This window comes from Camelus bactrianus, chromosome 20 (assembly GCF_048773025.1).
Source record: "Camelus bactrianus isolate YW-2024 breed Bactrian camel chromosome 20, ASM4877302v1, whole genome shotgun sequence".
NCBI classification, from domain to species: Eukaryota; Metazoa; Chordata; class Mammalia; order Artiodactyla; family Camelidae; genus Camelus; species Camelus bactrianus.
The window spans coordinates 28771428-28795166 of NC_133558.1; the positions used below are offsets into that span (position 1 = coordinate 28771428).

The 23739-nt window shown below is 52.7% G+C and overlaps 1 protein-coding gene across 22 annotated transcripts; it reads left to right on the top strand.

Annotated features, from left to right (window-relative positions):
• On the top strand, positions 1-23520 carry TJAP1 (tight junction associated protein 1). Of its 22 annotated transcripts, none has more exons than XM_074348786.1 (13): positions 1-101; positions 565-709; positions 9408-9537; positions 9844-9951; positions 16062-16159; positions 16799-16924; positions 18602-18630; positions 18790-18837; positions 19365-19580; positions 19736-19802; positions 20734-20841; positions 20918-21001; positions 21743-23520. In XM_074348786.1, exons 6-13 carry the CDS (start codon positions 16826-16828, stop codon positions 22832-22834), a joined length of 1743 nt encoding a protein of 580 aa, XP_074204887.1. In that variant the 5' UTR covers positions 1-101; positions 565-709; positions 9408-9537; positions 9844-9951; positions 16062-16159; positions 16799-16825; the 3' UTR covers positions 22835-23520. The 22 variants fall into 22 exon arrangements, with proteins under 22 accessions (XP_074204887.1, XP_074204891.1, XP_074204885.1 ...); XM_074348790.1 differs by having other exon boundaries at positions 16802-16924; XM_074348784.1 differs by lacking the exon at positions 9844-9951 and having other exon boundaries at positions 9408-9572.
• The last annotated feature ends 219 nt before the right edge of the window (positions 23521-23739 follow it).

The following is a 23739-nucleotide window of genomic DNA, read 5'->3' on the forward strand; positions in this document are numbered from 1 at the left end:
GACGCGCCGCGCCCAGTGCGTGGGGATTCCCGCGGCTGTGGCCACTACCCGGCCTGCCCCGCGGCAAGATGGCGGTCTGAAGGCAGTGGGCAGCGGCAAAAGTTTGTTGTGGGATTGGAATAGCCGGGCAGGGAGTCTAGAGTTGGGGGAGACCGTGGGGACACCAGCATGGAGCTGGGGAGGAGCTGGGACTACCTCTGGGGTTGAGAAGAGGAAATGGAATGGTGAAAGGTTGGAGGCGGAGAGAAAAAAAGGAGATAGGGATGGAAGGGAGGGGGCCTAGATTCCATTGGTAGTCCTGGGGGAGGGAGTTCGAGGCGGGGGAGCCAGAAGTAGGTGTGCAGCCCGGGAGAAGTAGAGTCACGAATTGAAGCGGAACTTATAAACCGAGAGTCAAAAGCCTGGAGCGTGGGGCCGAGGCCCGACGGCAGCAGGCGGGTGGGAGAGGAAAGGGGGTCTTTTCCGTAGAGGAGTATAGTCGGAAAGAGGGGAAAAGAGACCTGAAGCATGCTAGGCAGTTTCGGTAAGGAGGGAACTAAAACCAGTCAAATGACCCTCTTCCAGACTTAGATCAGCCTTTCCACGGTTCTTATAGCAGCATCTGCCCCAATTTCGGCTGAAGACTCAGGGGCCCCAGGGACTGGAAGAAATCACAGTGCCTACTTGGAAAGAAGAGGTAGCGACTTGCCCCAGCTCAACCCCAGAGCGGGTAAGGTGGCCTCCGGTTACAGGCTGGCATGCTCCCTGGGAGCAGGATGCATGGGCTCCGAGTGAGGCTGAAAATCATTTAATCTGAAAAAGGCACTCTTCTGTAGAGGCTGCCCTTTGCCTGTGCTCCCTTAGTTAGTGTTCTACTTAGATCTCACGCAGATTTTGAGAGTTGGGTGTAGAATTGAGCCTTGTGTGCTTTCACTTGTAAAAGCGAACGTGGGCAAGAGCCTAGAGATCAGGCTGAAAGTATTTTAGCACATCCCGTCACAAGCAACTTCCTTCATGCTCACTATATTTTCTTGTCTCCCCATCACATCTTCAGTTTGGTATCCTGCCTGAAGTGAGATTTGTGGGTGAAAGATGGTGGGGAGTCATAGGAAAACAAATTTCTGATGGTGTTTGCTATTTAGGTACCTGCTGTCACCAATTTTGGAATTCACTCTTACAGCATGTCTACCTCTTTTGATCTTTTCTTTTGGTGAGAAGGGCTCATTAGTGTTCTTTAGGGGTGTGGATTTGTTGGGTAGGTGGGGTCAGAGGAGGAAGGAAGGCAGGTTGGGATTAAGGAGAAGAAACCTGTATCAGTCTGTGGTAAGAGGTCAAGCTGACTGGCGTAAAGCTCTGCGAATGTTTTTCACATCACTGTGTGATATTGAGAGCTGCTTTACAGCCTGGACCAGTGTGGTGTTGGAAGGAAAGTATTGTAGAGCTTGCCCTTTTCTTTTCTAATAGCTTTCTTCTTTTCCTTTGTATTCTCCCCAACAAACTGTATTTTAAAAAAGAAAATCAGTTTCACTAGCCAAACTAAGCATGGCTTGAGAGATAGTGGACTTGGGGTTGGAGAAAAGAGAAGAGGTCTGCAGCCATAGAGGCAGTGAGTATGATCCTCACTCCTTTGATGCCCTGTGGTTATGCCCAAACTAGAGTTGGGAGCATGTTTCTTACTGAAGCCTCTTTCAGGATCTGCATCTGCTCCATGATTGGACTGGAAAGTCTGGTTTGATCTAGGACTCCTCACTAACCATCTCCTGCTCCCCACTCCCCCCCTGCCCCCAAAGGCAGACCAATACAAATCACTGTCACTAGATTAGCTTCAGTACCTTCAGGTATCTGAAGAACTGATGTTATTTAGCTGTGACTCCATTTCTAGAAGGTTGAGAACCTTCTCTTTCTGAGAACAATTTGCGGGTGCCCTAGGAAATTGTGATCAGCAAGGACAGTGTGGTGAGTGCACATTAGAGGTTAAGAGCACTGACAGTAGAGCCAGACTGCCTAGTTCAAATCTGGGCTTTGCCATCTGTAACTCTGTGACCTTTAGAAATTGCACAGCAATCTATGCCTCAGCCTTCTCATCAGTCAAATAGGATGGTAAGAGTACCTATCTCATAGAGTTGTGTGAGGGTTAAATAAGTTAATACATTAATGTGTTTAGAACAGTGCCTGACACTCAATACATTATTATTATGCGAGTCAGATCTCAGCACTGATTTCTGCTTCATGATTGAACTTGGTGTCTCTCTGTGGAGGACCAGTACTGGTTTGGGCTGCTATCCTGATGTTAGAGAGAAGAGGCACAGCTTTTGGATAGTATAGATTTTTGCATGTGGTGAGACCATCCTCATTAAGTATTTAAAGTGATGTTAAAATGCCAGTGATTTCCTGCTTGAAGCTGTGAGGCTGTAGAATTATCTAATTTGCAGTTGAGTGATAATAATAATAATGCTTATTGAGCACATTCTATGTGGCACTGTTTTAAGTGCCTTACATGTATTCACTGGTTTAATTTTCACAACAACCCTCTGATGTAATGCTGTTATTATCCCCATTTTACAGACGAGTAAATAGAGGTGCATAGTGGTTAAGGAATTTGCTCAGTGTCACCCAGCCAGTAAGTGGCAGAGCTGGGATTTGAACTCAGGCAATCTGGCTTTAGCATTTGAGCTTCTTTTTTTGGATTTGGTATGAACTTTAAAATATGCTTACTGGCAATTTGTATTTCTTGTTAGTTTGTCACAATGGTTCAATGTATGCCCATATTGTAGTAAAAATTTTTTGATTGTTTCAGAAATGTTTTAGGAGCTGAGTTCTTCATCTCAGTTCACTTCTTCTCAAAGGTAATAACTAGTGCAAGGACCGGTGAGGCAGCCCCCTGTGACCTGTTAACCAAGTCTGGCCTCTCTCTTCATGATTTAACTTGGTGACTGCCCTCTGGAAAGCAGGTTGGGTTGGGTGAGCGGACAGAGTGACATTTGGATCCATTCTTAGCATGCCTTAAAGATTGTGTGTGTGTTTGTGTGTGTGTGAGTGTGTGTATGTGTGTAATGTAGATGGAAGTATAAGGATCACTTCTGACTTTGATTACTGACATGGGCAGTTGAAGTAGCCATAGTGTTAAATTCATAGACAGTCTGGATTCATCTTTTAAAAATAACAAGCAGCAAACTACACAGGCGGAAAAAAATGTGGCATTTTAAACAGAGCTCTCCCTCCAACTTGAGAGGAAAATGGAAAATAAGTGTGCTGTGTTGTTGAGGAAGGCCCTGATGCAGTGCCCAAGTCTCTTTCCCTTTAGCCAGGGAGGAAGCCGTGTGCGGCCTTGGGGCAGAGGTGTGCCCAAGGATTGATTGACTGGCTTTCCTTTGCCCTGTACTTAAGACTCACTCTTCCCCTCCTTCTGAGTCATGTCCTGTCTATTTAACACGCCCTCAGGGCCCATCTTTTTCTTCAGTAAGTGACTCCTCTTTGCCAGAAGAGTAGGCATGCACCTGGTGTTTGACCAGATTTTGGGGAATCAGGGGCTCAGGACTTAGGGCTTTCCTTGAGAATTCTGACCCAGCCCTGTGTTGAACTTTTCCGTTTGTTGTGGCACATGTGATTTTAAGAGTTAGACGGTATCTGTCAGTCTCTCCCCTCCTCCATCACTATAGGAGCCACGTATCTCAGGATAACGTACTTTATCTTGATTTGTGCTGCAGTCAGCATGCTGAAACGTGTCATCTCCATAGAGTACACTTTTGTGTTTTGGTAAAAGTCCTCAGACTTTCTGGATTCAGGTCACGTTTTAGCAAGTGATTGAACTGCAGGGCCAAGGCTGATGGATTTTGAGCCAATTCTCCCCCTTTACTGTTTTCTTTTTGTTGTTATCTAAGTCAGTTTCTTCTCATAACACCCTGTATTCACATATTATCTTTGAATTGAATCCTTTTACCTCCTCCTCACTACCATATTTTGAGTGCCCAGGACCTGTGGGAAAACTGGGCCTTCTCCATCTGGACTCAGCCCTTTAACAGCTCTCTAAACTTATCTCATTCTCTGCAACTTCTGGGCCTTTGCACATGTGGGTCCTTCTGTCTGGAGTGCAGACATCTCAGACTCCCTTTACCTTCCTTACTGCTCTTGAGATCTCAATTTAGATGTCACTTCCTTTGGGATCCCACCACCCTTGAGTGTCCTTCTGTGCATACTTCTATTTCAACACTTACTGTATTGTAATTGCCTGTTTACTAGTCTGACTCTCCCAAGACCATCAGTGCCCTGAGAACAGACACTGTGTCTCAGTCATTGTTGTCTTCTAGCATTTAGGATAGCGCAGGGCACATAGCAGATGCTTTATAATGTTGTGGTAGGTTTAGAACGAATGAAATGTGGACAGTCTCCCCCTACTCTAATCTACCTAACATGCTGCTGTAAAAATTATTTTCCTATAAAATATGATGTCTTTTCCCGTAAAAATGCCATGGCTTCTCCCTTGTTTCGGATAAAGTCCACACTCTTTAGCTCGGCATGCAAAAAGGTTCTTTACACTCTGTCCCAAACTCAACCCTCTGGCCTGAGTTTCTGCCGCTCTACTTCATCTGTCCTGTGTTTCCTTGCTCCTGTTTCCTTCTGCTCCTGAACCTGTTCTGGCCATCTGTTTACTTTCTTCTTGCTTGTGCACTTTGCTCTCTCCTTAACGCTCATCTGTCTCTTAAACTCTGCTCATTCCTTGAGACCCAGTTCCTCTGTCACCTCCGGTGAGAAGACTTTCCTGCTTTTCTTTCTTCCTCATGGCCCCCACAGCACTTCAAACCTCTGTTCTGGCACTTACCATGTTGTGTGGTGAGTTCTCTATTTCTCACTGTCTCTTTCGCTGAGCTCACCCCCTGTAGAGGGGGGACCCTTCCTAATTATGGGGTCGGGGTGAGGGAATAGGGGAGACAAGGAGGGTGGGGTTTGGGGGAGTTGGAAGAGGGGTGAGCAATGTGATGGAGTCTGATCTGGGAGCTGGGTTTCAGTCCCAACTCTGCCACTTACAATCTGTGTGACTGTGGACCGGTTACTTAAGCAGTAGAATCCTTGGTCTTGTCCCCTAGAAAATGAAGGTGACATTCTTTTTTGCAGGAGTATTGAACATTAGAGATAATGAGTTCACAGCATGGGGCATGGTACCTGGCATATGAAGGATACTCAGTAAATACGTGTTGAATGAATGAATCTCATTTTTGAAAACTCAGTAAATAAGAAGAGGCTTTGTTTTATTTGAGCTAGATTAAGCCTTTTGATTTTTGCCAGGTAGCCAGGAACATTTTTGAAGTGGGAATAAAATTGAGAGAATCTCCTTTCTTGTGATGAAGCAATAAAAAGGGTGAAATCTTATTTTGTACATCGTCAATGTGCAAAATAAGATTGTTGGTGCGTCTCCATCTGTTATGTTGTAATGACTCCTTTGATGGATCATGACATGGTATGAGATTGGTGGTGACCTTGCTGGATACAGGTGCGGTCAGGTAGGTGTTGGATTTGTGATGTAGCTAAGGCTGTGGATGACTGGATGGGATGTCTGAAGATCCATGTTCCCCCATGTTTTATGGACTGAAAAATGTTGGGGGAAGCTGATGGAACACATCTAGGCATTGAGGAAGCCAGACTTCTTGTCCCACTTTTCTTAGGGCTTCGATGATCTTCTTTTGCCACAGAACAGTATTAACTCAGGTGTCCCCCAGAAATGGGGATTGTAGCTGAGATCTGCTGTCCATTCTTTGTCTTTTTGTTGTCAGTATAGTTGATGGGGGGTAGTTCTTAGGGTACCAGTTCCCAAGAAACACCAAAGGAATTTGTTTCCAGAAATCTAGACCTCTTAATTGTATATTGCCACGTGGTGCCCCAGTGTGAGTTTACAGTCAGAGGAAAATTTGTCTGGGTTCTCAGGAGGGCAGCCTTCTTTTCTAGTCCTTAAACCCCTTCCCCAGCCATGCATCTCTCCTCTTTGCTCTCAGAGCACATACCACACTGCTGTGCAGGTGGCCGTTAACCTGTCTCTCCCCACCTAGGGGCAGGGTCTTCTTAGAAGCTTCCTAGAGGCAAGGTCATTTACTGAAGGCTGAGCAGTCGTGGTTCCTGGGTGGCCCAGCCTAGTCCTTAGACTAAAGCAGGTGAGATCTATTTGGCAAAACCTTTTGAACTCTCTGGAAGGAAGGTCCGGCATAAACAAAAGGTGATAGTGTTAACAATCGTACTACTAATTGTTTTCCAGAGCTGAGTTAATGTGGTTAAATGATCTTCCAGGTGCTTGGCTTCAGTAGTCTCCCTTTTCAGCCTTCTTGTGTTCTCATCACACATCCTAAGCCAGCAGGAAGGAGTTAAAAGAGGAGGTGAAATATACACAGGTGTATTTTCTTGCTTAATTAGCATCTTCTAAAAAGTCTTTGGCTGCTGGAATCCTCTCTGTTATTCATTAAGCTCCTTTTAGTGCCCACTGTAACCTGCTTGCTTTTCTGTTGTATCACTAGTCCTATCTCGGTGTGCCCCACGCTCACAGCCAGGACTTACTACAACCTTGTTAGTGCCTGGACTGATGATCAAAAGGATGAAAGCAGTAGGTAGAAGTGGACTGAAGGAGTTTTCCCCTGGCTCTACCCGTTGTCCCTTAGTGTGGGGTGTGGGTGTGTGTGCGCACTGTAGTATGGCAGGTCTTCACTGATGGCATCTTGGCAGGAGCGATCAGCTGCATTGTATGTAAAGCAGATTTGAGAGGAGATTGGGTGAGCCATCTGGACTGGATTGTGCTGTGTGCTTTTCAGCTTCAGAGGGACTGAGTCCCGTGGACTGATCACGAATGGAAGAGTGAGACCTCTTCTTTGTTAGGCCTATCTCATAAGTGCCAGTGGTCTGATAGGTAACATTTGGGATCTATAAAGGTCATGGCCTCCCTGTTTGTGAAGAGCTTCTGTGCTCTCCTGTAAACTGTGGCAGGGAACTCCCTCAGGAGAGGGACTGCCTTGTGGGAAGACAGCCTAGACCCGAAAGCCCTGTGCTTCCTCTCAGCCAGCCAGTGGGTTACAACTCTGTGCTTCTCGTCCTGGATACTGAACAGTGGCCTCTTTGCACCTTCCCATGAAGCCAAGTTGAGAATTCAATCTCAGAAGTCTTTGAGGATCTTTACAGCAAAGCAGAATTGTTGTGGCTTTTCTATGGCTCCCTGGAGAAGACAGCTTTCCAGGCTTTGCACTGGAATTAGAAATGTAGGGTTCTGTCCCAGTGTGTCCATGATCTTGGGCAAGTCACTTGTCCTCTCCGTCACTACCTGCTCTATGGGCCTTACTAGGCTACAAGGATCAAAGGAAATATAATAGAAGGGAAATCACTTCTGGAATGGTACGGCACTTTGCAGATGGAGGGTTTTGTCCTTTTGTTGTAGGAATTGCATGTTTTCATCATAAACAGTATATGTCCTCATATAAAATGCCAACCATACAGAAAAACATACAAAATAAAAAGTAAGATGGCCTTCCCTTTCTTCTCCCACTGCTCCTGTTTAAGTTCTTTCCCCAAAATAAGGAACTCCTGTTAACTGTTTATCATGAATCCTTCTAATCATTTTTGTGTCCTTCCAGACATCCCTCATCGTGTACTGCCTGTAAAATAAACAGAGCTCAATAATAATACATCCTGTTCTTCAACTTGCTCTTCCTCCTAACAAGTAACCTGGTGGGGAAATAGTCCCTATTAGAGCCTTTGAGGAGCCTGGTTGCAGCCTCCCTCCCTGTTTGGTGTGTTCCTCAGGGGCTGGCTCCTTGGGGAGGATGGGGCAGCTTTCCTAGAGGTTCTCGCCACAGCAGACACCTGCTTGTCTCTGAGGGATTGTTTTTTATTCTGAGATGAAACTGTCTAGCAGGAATGCCCTTGATAGGGAATCAGGATGGATGTAAGTGTGACTCAGGCATCAGCACTTCCATCTCATATGTGTTTCTCCCCTTGTTTCATCTTTGGCTGAGTAGAGAGTAGACTTACCTGATTTCTCAGTCCCTATTTCAGTGCAGACAGTCCCCCCCTGGTTTCTGAAACCTTGGATTAGCCAGGTCACTTGCTTCTCTACCTTTTGAGAGCAAACCAGACCCCACTGGTGTTTATTTATTTACTTATTGCTTTGTGTGTGTGGTGAGGATTCAGAAGGTAGCCAGTCCATGGCCATGCTTTCTTACCAGTCTAGGGAAGATGTCAGAGCCTGCAGAAAGAGTTGTTATCTTCCCTGCTAAATGGTCATCTTATCCTCCATGGTCAGGCCTTGGCTTTTTGGCCTCTGGAGCTATCAGAGCAAAGTGGGGAGCCCTTTGAGGAGGCAGCTGGGAAGCTGGTAGGAACCTTCTGTCTGTGCTTATCGCTGGCCTGGGTGTGGGAGAAGGCCAGGCCTATTGGCGGGGCCAGGGTGTTCTCCCCTTTCTACCCCGTGTCATATCATCTACAGGCCTTTCAGACAAAAGGGGGAGCCTTCTGCTTTTTCCCTGCCAACATTGTCCTTCTCTATGAAGCACAAGCTGTGTTTGCTGATCTCTTTGCTGTACTTTTTCTGTCCTGCCCCAGCAGTTGCATCCCATAGGGTCTCTGGGCCTCCACTGCTGTGATGCATTTGCCATGAGATCGCTAAGCCAGGGTGTGTCACTTCCCCTAGGTGGTTCTGGAGGCTTCGGGAAAGAGTGGTTTCTGCTGTTCCCCGGGCTGGCTCTGTAGGAATGCTAGTCCTCCTGGGCATTGCTCATTCTGAGGAAGTGGGATAGTCCCTCTCGGAGTCTGGGGAGCCTGGCCCTAGTATAGCCCTTAGCTTCGCTCTGTGGTTTCCTCTGGGGCCAGCTCCCTGGGAAGTGCCGTCCCTAGCCCTTTCAGAAACTGAAAGGTGGCAATGTCACCCGTTCCCCTGACTGGCCCAGCTCCGGGCCTGGGCGCACACTGCCCCATTGTACTGTGCTTTCCATGCAGCTCTTGTTGCAGCCTCTGGTCCCTGGGCCAGTTCTCTCCTAGCCCCTTTCCTGGGAGCCCGTGGGAGGTGGTGGGGTGAACTCTGTCAGCACAGGCATGGGCTGGGTGGCAGCTGCAGCTGTGGTTGACTCTGTTCTTACAACCCAGCTTTCAGGGCTCTGGGACTGCCTGGCAGCAGAGTTCCTGGAACAAGTGAGACAGGGGAGCCACCCTCCAGTAGCAGTGCCCCCCACAGTAGCGGTCCTCTCTTTCTGTTGACCAACCAGAGACCTTGTTACCTGGGGTCACGGGCTGGGCTTACTGGTTGGCAGAGGGAGTACTATACTTCCACCGGGCATGCTTTCCAGATGGGAGAAAGCCCCTGAGGGTCTCGTGGTAAGTTGGGAGGAGCTTCCCTGTCAGGAGAGTGCAGTGTGTACCCTCGGGCACCCTACAGCTTGGCATTCCTTCTGCTTTCTCTGCAGCTCCGGAGTTGGGCTGCTCACAAACCAAGCTGTCTGTTTGTATGGAGTGCCTGGAGGGCGTCTGCCATGAGTCTGTCGCTAACCATGCTAACCAGGAGAGCTGGCTGGTTGGGGAGAAGACACTAACCCTGTGAGTCTGACCTGGGCCAGCTAACCTGCCCTGAGGTACCACCAGCCTGTCTCTGTCCTCCCTTCCATCCCCAGCCTGACTGCCTCCTCCCCTTAGCTTACATCATGCCATCTCCTCTGCTCCATGGAGTTTGAGAACATCCCTCAGTTACCAGCTATTGATTTCATGCCTCAGAGATGGATGGAATCAGAGTGGGAAGGAAATTTTCTGCTAGAACTGATAATTTCCTCCCTTTATTAATAGGGGGAGATTGAATGGTGTCCCCATTATTCTCATCCTAAGATAGTAATTTAGGGTGAATTGCAGGTTCTCCTTGGGGGTGAGGAGGTTGAGGAAAACCTTGGCCTGGCTGTGGGGAATTCTCAGGGCAGAAGAGTGAAGCTACTTAAACTGAAAGCTGGAACCCAGAACCAGGTACTCATCATTGGCGACTGTTGCTCTGGGGGTGGAGTTTGTCCCTCACCGCTTCCACCTGGAGCTTCAGGTGGACTTTAGCCGAGAAGAACTGGGAAGGGTGCCTCAATGAGAGGGGGCAGGACCTGGCTTTGGACTCCACAGTGAGCCTAGGGGAGGCCTTTGCCTCAGACTGGGAGACTGGTGAACAGCTTGCCATGGAGAAGCTTCTGCCCAACTCCGTCCTTCCCCCAGGCTTGGAAAGGAGAAGAGGGGTCTGGAGATAACAGGAAGGCCAATTGCTTGGGGCTCCCTGGTGTTCTGCATCGGTAACTCTGTAGACAGACACTGCAGACAGACACTCCTGCGTCGGGAGGCAGTGGAGCATTGGGTAGGCTGGATGGAGCAACTTGAAACCTGAAGATCCTCCAAGTGGATTGTTTGCCTTGGGCCAGGATGCCTGTGACCGTGGGGTGGGAGTGTGTAAATAAGAGACAATGTAGGTGCTACGTGGATGTATAGGGACCTTGAATAAGGAATTAACAAGCTGGAAGGGTCTGTGGCTTGGCTCTGACCAGGAGAGCAGAAGGGGCTTGGAGTGGAGGCTGGTTCAGGGCCACCCCTCACTTGACCCTTCCTTAGGAGACGGCATGGGAACTAAGATCCAGTGCTAGTTATGAGCTTGGGGATGTTTTGGCCCTCCCTTTGGGTAGGGGTTGGTTTGCTTAGATCATTATCATCGATAGTCTTCAGCCCTTTTATTCCTGTCAAGTGTTTGCTTGAATGAGAGACCACGTGGATAGACGTGAGGTATTTGCTCAGGTGGGGAGCCAGGTGAGCTCTCACAGGTCACCATCACTAATTCTGAGGCCCTGGGATGACTCTGGGGCAGAATAATTCCCACCCATTTTGGCTTTGAAAAACCTGTCAGTCTGTTTCGCTTAGAGCAGGCAGGGGGCCAGATCAGGGCTGCAGGCAGCATGTCCCAGGAGGGTGAGGTTGTTCTTGCCCAGAGGGGTGGCAGGCCTGGCTGGGGGAGGGGCAGTGAGGCTGGTCTGGGCACAGACTGGCATCTTCCAGCCTCGTCCTCGGCCCAAAGCAGAGCCCTCCTGGGCCCCACCCCGCTCTCTGCTGGCTGCCTGCCTGCCACGCGCCCAGGATTGCTGAGGGCTTTGCTCAGGTATCTCGGGAACAGCTGCTCCGGAAACTGGGGGCCTGTGTGGGGAAGGCTGAACCTAGCCTGCTCTGGTAGGACTGGCTGGCTGGTGGCTGTTCACTGACAGTTGAGGTAGAGAGGAGCTGTACTGATGTTGGGGGGGGGGCTGCCTTGTGGACAGCCCCAAGGGCCCCTGGTGGGTCACCTGGTTACAGAGCTAGCCCTTGCAGAGTGGTGGTTTGTGTTTCTTGGGCCTCAGCTGGAGGCAGAGCCTGGATTTTAGAGTCTTGAGAAGCAGCCAGACTTGTGCGGCAGGAGTGTGTCCTGCCCCCAGGGGCACAGCTTCCTCCAGGCCTGCGGAGTTCAGAGACTACCGCAGGGCTTACAGCTGAGGGGGCTTCCCGCATGGGAGGTGCCAGGCCCTGTGATCAGACATTCATGGTCAGCAGTTGCTTAGGGGCTTTGGGAAGGGCCCCTATTTGTTTTTATTATTTACTTGTATCCTGCTGGGTTAAGGCAGTGTACAACACAGTGGGAGTATTCTGAAAAGGGGCCATTTTTCCTTCCATTTTAAAAGTAGTAGTGATTGCTAACTTCATTTTACTTTCTTTGAGCAAATTCTGAAGAAAAGCTTTAATGATTTTTGTGGTGATACGTGTGCCTTCCCTGATTCAGAAGATTAGGTTCATTGGCCCCTGAAGTTTCCTTGCTTGCTTCATTCAGTAACAACTGGGAGCAGGTATTATCAGTAGGTTCAGAAATCTGAACCCAGATAAACTGTTGGGACCATAATTTTTTTTTTTAATGGAGGTACTGGGCATTGAACCCAGGACCTTGTGCATGCTAAGAATGTGCTCTGCCACTGGCCTATACCCTCCCCCTCCCCATAATTTCTTAAAGAGAGTGTGGGTGATGTGGGGTGCAGAGGAGGCAGGTGGTCTCTCTGGGCAGGCAGTTGAATGGGCAGGTGGAAGAGGTGTAGTGCACAACTTGGGAGCTGGAGGAGACGTCTGGTAGGGGAAGGCAGAGTTTGAAAAGCCAAAGAGTCACACACATTTTGGATTTAGTTCTCTCTCCCTCTGCTGGGCTGTTAAGAGGGTAGCCTCTGCGTCCTGAGCAGGGAGAAAGCTGGATGCTGGGACCTCCCCTCCTCTCCTGCACTTTTGACTTTGCCCTGGGTCTTGGGAGACCCATGGAAAGGATGGCAGAGGGAAGTAAGAAGGCATCCTCAGCTCTGATGCCTCCTGTGGGTGTTTGTAGGGAGTAAGAGAAAGGATAATCGTGTGGAGAGAGTCAGGATTCGGAAGAGATTTCTCCTTACCCTACTCCGCCTCCAGCAGCGTGATCCCTGACCACGGGGGAAGCTCCTGGTCACATACGCATACTCTCCGTTTCCACAGAGGGGAGCGGGTATGAGCCACATATCCTGGTTTGGGAGAGATGCTTAGCAGATTTTTTTTGTCCTTTGGTTAAAGGATGTTGCCCAGCCAACTTGTGGTGCGCGTTTCTCCTTGTATCTGTCTCTGATACACACTCTGCTCAGCTGTTCACTGGGTTCACGGCGCAGGTTCACTGTGCGTGCCGAGTCCCATCTAATGAAAGTAGACTTTGTTCTCTAGAGGCAGCTAATCGTGCCCCATGGGCTGTAATCAGGGAGAAGGTATTTAATACAGGGCAGGCGGCAACAGGCGGCCTGCACCCACTGGCAGATTGCAACATGGCAATTACAAATCTATCACCCCTCTCTCCACCCCAGCAGATATGGGGGGTGCTATTGAGTCTCTCCTCTGAACTGATTTTGAGTGAGTACTATGTAGAAGAGGAAGGAGGAGGCGGGGTTAGGTGGGGTGGGGGCCATGAGGAGAGCTGCTTTCCCTTCTCGCCTCACCTCCACGAGACAGGGAGGGTTTCCTGCTGCTCTGGGTATCTCCGTCAGCAGTGCCTGCAGGTCTAGCCCGAGGAGCCCCAGAAAAGACTGGGTTAGTCAGGGGTTTTAACTTAGGCCCCAACCTTTCTCCCAGAGCATAGCTGTTCTTGTAGTACCCAGCATGTGATCTGGTAGCCCCACATCCTGAGTCAGCTGCCTCCAGTTCCTTGAAGCTCAGGTAGTTTGTGGTGAGGGATGGGAGTGGGATTCTTCCCTGTCAATTTCTAGACCTTCTAGAAGACTCTTTTCCTGGAGATGCCCTGGAGCCAGCTCAGCATCCAGAGGCTTCAAAGGCTTCCTGCTTGCTCTTTATGGCCCATGGCCCATGGCCCATTGAGTTGTCTCTGGGGGCCTCCTCCTCTCGCTGTGGGGTTGGGAGTCTCCTTGGGCTGAAACACTCCAAGGTAACCTGGGAATCTTTGGGTGAAGGAGAGGTGGCCCGTGGAGGCTGCACCTGGTAGCTGCTCTGCCGCCTTCTCTCTCACCTTTCCTCTTCTCCGGCTTGTGGACCTGCTGTCCAGCTGCTTCTCACTGTGTTCTCTAGTGCGCCTGGCATTGCTCTCACTGCTGGGTCTGACCTTCCCTGCAGCGCTTCCAGTCGAGGACAGCAGCCGGCCAGGCCCATCGTGTCCCTGTTCAGTACCAGAATTGTGGTCCCCTCTGGGCTGGATCTGGGGCACTTACCATCTCAGGACTTGGAGCCAGGGCCCCAGCGCACACTGGTATTTATGGACATGGGGCACGGAGGGAGTGGCATGGACTCTTCCTCATGGACCTGTGTTGGGGCCTCTGTAGGCTCCCTGGTGGACTCTCTCCCTGGTGGGCATTGTCTTCTGCTTCCCTAGTTGGGAGTCACTTCCCTCCCTGTGACTTGGACACTCTTTTCACTGATGATGCTACATATGAAAAGAGCAGTCTCTGGCCTGGAGGGAGAAACTCCCATCGCCACTGACATTCGTCCCAGAGTCTGAGTCTGCAGTTACCGCCCATCTCACTGCCAGCCACATCCACACTGTCTGTCTGTGCCCTCAGCGAACCAGATTATCTGGTCATGAAAGCCCTGGGAATGTGTGCTGTGGGGCCATGAGGTCGAGATGAGGCAGGCTGAGCTCGTGTGACGGGCTAGTTGTCACACATCTAGAGCTAGGGCAGCAGGGTCCAGGGGAGGCTGCTCTCCTTACAGGTAGACTTACTAGACACCTGGGCAGGTCAGTGTCCTCCCTGCCCACCCACTGCCCATACGAGTTCCCAGTGCCTAGAGGACAGTGTGGCATTGGCAGGAATAGGGAAGAAAAGCGGCTGAGAATAGACGGTATATAAAGGCTCCTCAGCTGACTGGGGAGCAGGTGGGGAAGGGAGTGGGGACCTGGTTTCTCCATAGAGAAGGGGAGAAGGCAGAGGCCAGCTCTGGAACGTCCTCTGGGTTTCGTAGAAGCTCTTGGCTACCTGTATCTCTCATTCCTGTGTCTCTGGCTCTACCCCCTTTTCTAACTCATAGACACCCCTACACTCAGACCCCCTAAGTGTCAGGACCTAGGTGCCCAGGCTGGCTTGGGACTTCCTGGACACTCTCCCCCAGGCCAGAGGAGCTCCTACCCTGGGGCCCTCTGGAGGGGTGGCCCCAGGGAACCTGTGGGGTGACTTGTTTGCTTCCCCACACCTCAGGAATGTGCTGTCCCTTCAGGCCCTCCCAGATTCCTGCGCAGGGAGTTAGCCCGACACAGCAAGCTGCCTGTGCCCTGTGGGGACACGCTCTGCCTCACCATCAAAGGGGTAGAGGTTGGCGGCTCGTGCCTGCTGCCACGCCCCAGAACCCCAAGCCAGAGGCCAGGCTGCCCAGACAGAGGAGGGGGGCCACTCCTGCTTCCCTCCCTCCCCACCCCCTCACCATTCTTCCTGCCTGAGGCCCTGTTGGAATGCAACAGGAGTCATGGCCAGGGCATGTCCCGACAGTAGGAACACATGCTTTAGCCTGCGAGGCTTCCCTCAGCTCCCAGCTCTGGTTAGGTGGATGGCAGCGGCGAGATTGTTTATGCCCAGAAGGCCACCCGAGGTTACTGCCTCCACTGGTCCCTGTGGTGACTGCCGCCCCCGTGCTGCAACCCAGTTTATTACAGGTGAGGGCAGAGGCTGGAACCCCACAAACCTGGAGGGGACCTCACAGGTCACTCAGTCCCGCTGCCTCTGTGTAGGTGAGAAACAAGCTTATCCAGCAAGGAGAGGACTGACCCAGGACCACACAGTGTGTCAGAAGCAGTGCTGTCCTGGAACCCTGGTGTCTCAGCTCCCCAGGCGGGGCTTTCTACATAGGGTTTCTCAGCCTGGGCACTATCAACATTTTGTGCCAATAATTCTTTCTCCTGGGGCTGTCCTGTGCCTTATAGGATGTTTAGCAGCATCCCTGGCCTCCACCCTCTAGATGCCAGTAGCACCTATCCCTGTTGTGACAACCAAAAATGTCTTGAGACATTTGCCACATATCTGGTCGGGGGAGGGGATGAGAGGGGACCAAATCACCCTGATGAGAACCCTCATTGTTCTAAAATGCTGCCTTTTCAGATTTTTTTCTCCTGGACCTACCCCTCATTGCAGAGCAGAACACCCAGTCTGTTCACCACCATTGTCCACAGAACCAGCTTTTGGGGTCCTTCTGGAAACACTGCTAGGAGCTTTTCTGGCATCTTCTTGGGCCTCCACTTGGCTTTTTCCTGGCGTTCTCTTCTGCAAACCCATGTTCTCTGAATCTCTTAGTTGTTTCTAGACCTTGAGAGGTGGAGGAGATGAACAGGACAGGACCAGACCTATTCTAGAATCAGGCACGTGGTAAGCTGAGACGATGAACGTGGACGCAGACACACACGTGTCTCCTCTGGGCCTGTGACAGAGCTTTCATAGGGGGGCCGGTGCTTCCAGTCCTGTCCAGCCACTACTGCTTTCCCCTCAGACCCCCTGTTCCACGGCTCTCCTGCCTGGCTCTCCTGGGGTGGGAGCACTGGCAGACAGGCAGCTGACACCTGGCTTCCACTTTCTTCCCTTCTCGGGTTTCAGGAGCTATCGGCTGGAGGAAGTGGAGGGGCTGTGGGATGCGGAGAGCCACTGGCTGACTCCGGGACAGTGGAACAGACAGAGCTGCGGACAGGCTGACGGTATGTGGAGGCCTGCACCCCACTGGGCTCCCTCCTGGGGAGGCTGGCAGGTGAGGGGGCAGCAGGCAGCCACTACTGGTGGGGGCTGGTGAAAAGAGTCATGGAGGCCCCTGCCCCCTCTGCAGGGAGCCTGGGTTGGGTGCACATCCTCAAACCCTTACTTTCTGGTGACCTTTTTTTTAAGCTAACATTTATCGAAAATCTCCCAAGCGCCAGCTGCAGTTGTTACTGCTTTACATACTCGCTACAACAACTCTGTGAAATTGGTGCCATTCTCAGCCCAGTTCAGTCAAGGAAACTGGTGCATGGCGAGCAGCTTTTCCCTCTGAGGCCACCTTCTGAGCCCACAGGGGCCAGGGGTGGGCCGCTTCTCAAGCCCAGTCCACGCTCCCTGTACCCAGTCCCTAGGCCCTGTCTTTACCCCCAATCTGTTCCCGCTGGGCCTGGGCACCTCTCCATCATGCCCCTGACTGGTGGGCACCAACACACCAGAGTCCAGCCCTTCTAATGACCCCAGCAGCGGCCCAGGCCTGTCTACTTGCCTGGTGTCTCCTACATTTCTCTTTTACTATCCTTTTTCCCTCAGTCCAGAGGCCTCTTGCCACATCTCTGAGCCTCCTCCTTCCTTGTTCCCCTCAGCAGGTTGAGAAGCCCTCACCTCCCAGAATGACCAGTGCGGCTCCTGCTAAGAAACCCTACCGCAAGGCGCCACCTGAGCACCGGGAGCTGCGGTTGGAGGTTCCTGGCTCCCGACTGGAGCAGGAGGTGGGCAAGAGTACCACACACCGCCCCCCGCCTTGCCCTGGCTGGCAGGTGCAGCCCCTGCGGCTGGGATCTGGCTGACTTGTCCTGCCTGAGGGGATGTCTGGTTCCCTAAGTCAGGGTGAGGGTGTGCTATTGCTGATACACTCTCGGGGTCTCAGCTGCAGCAGTGCTGGTAGGGGCCACGTAGACTCGTAGGGGGCAGCTGTAGTGCTGTCCACGTGTCAGGGAACTTGAGAGCCACTGTAGCTTAGCAGAAATGATCTCATGCAGTATTGTTCTTTGTGCATGATGCAGTCCACCAGATTGAGGGCTCCTAACCTGCAGGAGGCTGGGACTCTGGTCTTCCACTGGTGTGGGAGGGCCGACCAGTCTGCGGCCCTTCTGGGGGCATTAGGAGGTGGCTCTCCAGCTACTTCCTGCCAGACTAGCTGTTCTTTGCTGTCCCCAGAAGTCCAGCCCTTCCGCTTTGCTTTGTCTGCCCAACATTGATTAAATATGTTTTCCCTGCTAGGAACTGCATTAGGTTTTTAGGAAGCCTCCTTCAGGCACCTGCAAAACACTCTCCAAATCTGTTCTCCTCCCTCCTTAAGCTTACTGCAGGAGGAAACGGGGGCTACAGTTCATTCACCTTGCTCCTGTGTTTCCACCTTGTTGCACTGCGTGGAACATGTTTAAAGAACTTGAGAGACAGCTGGCACGTGCCAAGCATCAGGCATACCGTGGCCCGCTCTGATCAGATTCAGGGCAGAAATGCCTTCCGTGACTTGCCTATTTTCATTTCAGGAAAGAGTGAATAAAAAGGCCAGATTGTGCTTGGTGCCACTCATTGGGCAGTCACCTGGTTTTGTAGATGAGGCCACCAGGGCTCGGCAAGGTAACCATAGCCAGCATGTGGTAGAACAGGATCAAATCCAAGTGTCAGTGGCTCCCCAGTCTGTGGGCTTGGCTGCCCACTTCACTGCCCTGCCTGTGATTGACATCCTGAAACAGTTCCATGTGAAGTGAGCCCCTTGACATTTCCCTCCTGCCGTAGCACATATCTGCTCTGCTTGTGGTTAGCTGAGCTCTGGCTCTTGGGCCATGACTAACATGGAGTCTCGAGGAAGATTAGGCAGGAGGGTAAAAGCAGGACATTTCACTTCTCTCACTCAGGATGAGCCCAGAGGCTCTTCTTCCCCCATTCATGTTCTTCCCAAGCCTCTCTGAGGGCCTGCGTCTGCCCAGGGGGCCCTGGAGGGCTTTGTCAGAGCTCAGAGTCCTACTCTAGCTCACATGACTTCCTCACTTCTCTGGAAGGTCTCAGTCATGCTTGCAGGGCCCATGAGGAGCCCAGTGAACAGCTGGGAGCCTCTCTTTTAGCCCTGGAAGAGGCAGCATGGGTACTGGACCCATTTGCAGTTGACTCTGGGATTAAGAGGGGTTGGGGCTGGTGAGGGTGAGGGTGAGGGTTTGAAGGGGTTCTTTAATCTTCCGGTTGGCATGGGAGAGAGTAGTCTGGGCTTGTCTGGGTGTTAACTGGATTGCCAGCATCTCTACAGGGCCCTGCAGTCCACTTCTGCTGTGAGAGTCTCTGGGCTCCAGACATGGCCCTTTCCAGGACTGTTTGGAGGGGGTGGGGGCAAGAAGGAGGCCAGTGGTCCAGAGCTGAGCCTCAAGCTTCTGTTCTTTTGTGCCCAGGAGCCCCTGACTGACGCAGAGAGGATGAAGTGAGTATCTGCTGCTCAAGAGCCTGCCCTGCCTCAACTCTGTCCCTCTTAGCTCCAGGCAAGGCTGGGCTTTTCCTTGGATTAGGTAGAGATAAAGGTTAACGTGGGGTGTTTTAGGGACTCTGGGAGGAGGCTTGATATTGTGCATATTCTTTCCAGAAAAAGAGATTTGTTCCATGGGCTACAGGAGAACCTGGAATCAAGGAGGTGGGTGGCTCTGAGGGGCCTGCTCTTGCCAGAGCCCTTCCCCAGCTCCTGGCCCTCCTGTGCCAGCTGCCTTCCTGTAGCCCTTTCTGTGAGGCCTCTGGAGGGAAGGACAAGCACTGGGCTGGATTTCCCAGAAATGAATAATGGAGTAGCCTGATTGTGCAGTGGGGAAACTGGAGCTGGAGGCTTGGTGACTGGCTGGCTTGGGTTGTAACCAGAGACAGACTAGGAACTGTACCCCATGCACTTCTGTCTTCTCCTTCTCCAGTGAGGGGGTGGGGGTGTGGACTGGACTGTCCTCTCCCATCCTGTCTGCCTCCCCAACCCTTCAAGCCAAGCTGTTCTCATGGCTGGCAAGCCTATGGGATATGCTGCCCCCTACTCAGGCTGAGTCTCAAGGAGTCCCCTGCCTGCAGCTGCCTGTCCTCATGTCACTCCTACTCCTTCCTTCCTGAATCTAACCTGAGACTCCATGGCTGGCCCTTCCACCTCTGATGCCCTCTGTCTTTGACCCCTCAACTCCCTAGGCTTTTGCAGCAGGAGAATGAGGAACTTCGCCGGCGCCTGGCCTCGGCCACCAGGCGCACTGAGGCCCTGGAGCGCGAGTTGGAAATTGGACAGGACTGTCTGGAGCTGGAGCTGGGCCAGAGCCGCGAGGAGCTGGACAAGTTTAAGGACAAGTTCCGCAGGTGTGGGAACAAGGGGCCGGGACACACATGCACACGCCTCCCTGTTCACAGGAGGTGAGCTGAGAGAGGCCTGAACTCATCTGATTCTGATGAGACAACTGAAGTTCTGAGAGGATAATGACTTGCCCAAGATCGTATATCAGGGAGGGGCTGAGCAGGGTCTGAAGAATAGGACCTTGTCCCAGGGTCTTCCTTGTATTCCTCTACAGGCTGCAGAACAGCTACACGGCTTCCCAGAGGACCAACCAGGAGCTGGAGGACAAGCTGCACACGCTGGTAATCTGTCCAGGAGGGCAGTTGGGCTGGCACTGCACTCACAGCATAGCCAGGGGCTGGGACTTGCCTGGGGACTGCTATTCTGCCCTGGGGCTTGGGAAGGCGGGTGGGCCGTGGTGGTGGGGGACCCGCAGTGTGCTGTGCGAGTCAGGACTGTCTTAATGCTCACACTGTTTCTCTTCTCTCCTCGTCTTCCCCTCATGCTGCCACCGTCGCTGCCGCACTCTCCTCTCAGGCCTCTCTTAGCCACAGCTGGATTTTTGCAGTTGCGTCTGAGTTTGTGTGTTTTCTCCCTTGCCCTGGCCTCCTCCTCAGCTGAGATCTGGAATTGCTGGGGGCCGGCCACTGCCCTCTGCCCACTCCTTTCCTTTTCCTTGTGTGAGGCCCGTTCAGCAGTCAGTGCCTCCCTCTTGGGGAATGGTTGGGGAGGCTGCTGTTGGCTTGGGCAGAGGTACTGATTCAGAGGTCACCACTGAACGCTCACAGCTTCTCAGCTGCAGCGGTAGCAGGCCCAAGCCATCTGGGGGAAGGGGAATGTGGATCTAGTTCAGGAGCTGATGGTCCGAAGGCTGCTTTTGAGCCTGCAGCTCCCTCCCACCTTCTGGGTTTGCACAGTTATTGCTTCTCAGGTACCAGCTGCCTCGCCTGGTGTGTGGAGCCCCTTGAGCTCCCTCAAGGGCTGGGCAGCTCTTAGACTGCTTTGTCCTGGGCCCAGCGGCCATCGATCATGCTCAGAAAGGCCCCCGCCCCACAGCCAGCCTGGACTATGGAGGTGTCTGGTCTCCTTCTGTCTGTCCATCGTCTGTCTACTCTGTCCGCCTTGGCTGCCCTAGCACCTGTGGCTTCCTGTGTCTCTGGGCTGGGAGGAGGGGGAAGTGAGGAAGGGCTGGCTGGAGTGCGGGCTGGGTTCACCATGAGTCCTGTGCCCCAGATCAAGAAGGCTGAGATGGATAGGAAGACACTGGACTGGGAGATCGTGGAGCTGACCAACAAGCTGCTGGACGCCAAGAACACCATCAACAAGCTGGAGGAGCTCAATGTACGTGCGCCTTGGGTCCTCCCCGCCTGTGCTCCCCTGGGCAGGGCTGGGCTCTGAACCCTGTCTGTGTCTGCAGGAGCGGTACCGGCTGGATTGCAACCTCGCTGTGCAGCTCCTCAAGTGCAACAAGTCCCACTTCCGTAACCACAAGTTCGCTGACGTGAGTAGGGTGCCCTCCTTGCCAATGCCTGTCCACATATTTTAGGACCCCTCTAACTCCAGTTCCTACGCTTCTCTCCATTCTCCTGCCTTCAGCTCCCTCTTTGTCATCCCCTTGCCTCCCTGTTTCCTCTCAAACTGGTCAACTCTGCCATTGGTTAGTGTCCTATGTCCTATCAAAGGCCCATCACTAGGGATGGGATGGGGTGGGGGCTGGCCTTATTGGTATTTCTGGAACAGACACAGAGAGAGGGTCTCAATTTCTGGATCCTGTGCAGGAGGGGGTGGCCAGAGCTATGAGCCATAAGAATACTGAGAGGGCCCCTTGCTCCCAGGAGGAAACTCTAGATCCCAGAGCTCAGGCCCATGCTCAGGCCTGCAGAAGGAATGGAGGTATTTCCAAGGCTTCTGATCAGTACTGATTATCAAGCTTGTGTCTGGTTTGGGCAGAAGGTACTGCTGGGATAGGGGAGTTAGGCGTTTGAAAGCACATGGGCCTTAGCACGAGTTCTGAGTTCAAATTATGGCTGTGTTAATCAAAAGCTTCAAGTTATTTTACCCCTGTTGAGTCTCAGTTTATCTGCGAAATGAGGATATACCTTGGCATGCTGTGAGAACAGATAGCAAGTGTCCCGCACACTGTGGTCCTTATACGTGGTAGCCGTTACTTTTTGCCAGGGAGAGAGCTGTCTTAGGCTGGGATCATTCATGTCTCTCTTTCCTTCTCTCTCCTTTACCCCAGCTGCCCTGTGAGCTACAGGACATGGTTCGGAAGCATCTGCGCAGTGGTCAGGAGGCTGCCAGCCTGGGCACTGCCCCCAGCCCGGCCCCGGGGGCTGTGGTTCCCACCTCAGTCATTGCTCGAGTGTTGGAGAAGCCAGAGTCTCTTCTGCTCAATTCAGCCCAGTCAGGCAGTGCCGGTTGCCCCCTGGCTGAGGACGTCTTTGTGCATGTGGATATGAGTGGGGGTGACATGGCCGGTCCTCCAGCCCCTGGCAGCCCGACCCCCCAACCCAATGGGGACTGCTGCTCTCTGGGCACTGCTGGGGGCTCCCCAGCGGAGGAGCCGCCCCTGCCAGCCTTTGAGAAGCTGAGCCCCTACCCAACCCCGTCTCCGCCGCACCCGCTGTATTCTGGCCGCAAGGTGATAGAGTTCTCTGAGGATAAGGTGCGGATACCCCGCAACAGCCCCCTGCCCAACTGCACGTATGCCACCCGCCAGGCCATCTCCCTGAGCCTGGTGGAGGAGGGCGGAGAGCGGGCCCGCCCTAGCCCCATGCCCAGCAGCCCTGCCTCAGCCCAGGCCTCACCCCAGCACCAGCCCAGCCCTGCCCCCCCGACACCCAGCGCCCCGGCCAGCTCTGCCAGCTCTGAGGAGGACCTGCTGGCCAGTTGGCAGCGGGCGTTTGTGGACCGCACTCCGCCCCCGGCTGCTGTGGCCCAGCGCACAGCCTTCGGACGTGACGCGCTCCCTGAGCTGCAGCGCCACTTTGCTCTAGGCCCCGCTGACGGAGATGAGGAGGTTCAGGCACCTTATTCCCTACCTGGTGAAAGCGGGCTTTTACTGCCAACAGAAGCTGACCGTGGCTTTCCCAGGGAGGAGGAAGGGGAGGAGCTGAACCTGCCCGTCAGCCCCGAGGAAGAGCGCCAGAGCCTGCTGTCCAGTGACTGTGACACAGAAGAGGGCCCTGGCACTCCCCGCTCTGAGGGCAGGGCCTGGGCACTCCCCAGCTCTAGCCGCCCCCAGCGCAGCCCCAAGAGGATGGGGGTGCACCATCTGCACCGCAAGGACAGCCTGACCCAGGCCCAGGAGCAGGGCAACCTGCTCAACTAGGGCCCCCCTGCTTGGCTTCCTGCCACTGCTGCACTGGGGCTGCAGGGCGCCCCGACCTTTGCAGCTCAGGGTCCCTGCCCAGCCTCAGCCCTTGAACTCTGCTCCCTGTGCGGATAGGGTCAGGCCACAGCAGGCCTTTCAGCTGCAGTGACTATAACTGATACCAGCTTGCCTCATGGTTTTTCCCTTCTGGAATATTTACTCTTCAAAGGTAACTTGCAGCTGGGCTCATGACCTTTCTACCCGTCAGCCCAAGTTGGTCTGTTCGGGGGAGCTGAGGGGTTTATTACATCAGTGTTTATCCTCCATCCTTTTTTCATATCCACCAGTTTTTTTTCCCCCCGGCGCGTGAGGCATGGGTCATTGGGATTACTAACCTCTAATTTCTATTTTCACCTGTTTCCCTCTCCCCCCAAGTCCTCTGCACGAGCTGTTGCCTTCAAGGAGCCTAGCACAGCAGGCCCTCAGGGGATGAGGGAGAGGACTGACTCAGGGCTCTCCTCAGCTGTTTCCTTCCTCCCTCTGGAAGGGAGTGGAGGATGGGATTCAGGGGCCTCAAGCTGAGCTCTAGGAAGCCTGGCCCTGCTCCCAACCTTGGCTCTAGACTGTTACTCCCAGCTTTGGGAAATTTTCACATCAATAACTATTTTAAAATTAAATTAAACTATTTTACTGGTATGGCCTAATTTGTCTAGTAATGACATTCTTTCTGCCATTCTTCCCAGTCCTAGTCATGTCCTAGTCTTTGCTAGTGGTTCCCCTTGCCCCTACTCTGCCTAGGGCTTCCCTGGGCACAGTATCAGGCAGGGGGAGAGAGAGAGTGCACCTCAGGTAAACTTGGCAGGGCCCCTGAATCTTTCCTTAAGGTAAGGTCCAATCCAGACCAGCTCTAAGGGCTCTTGACC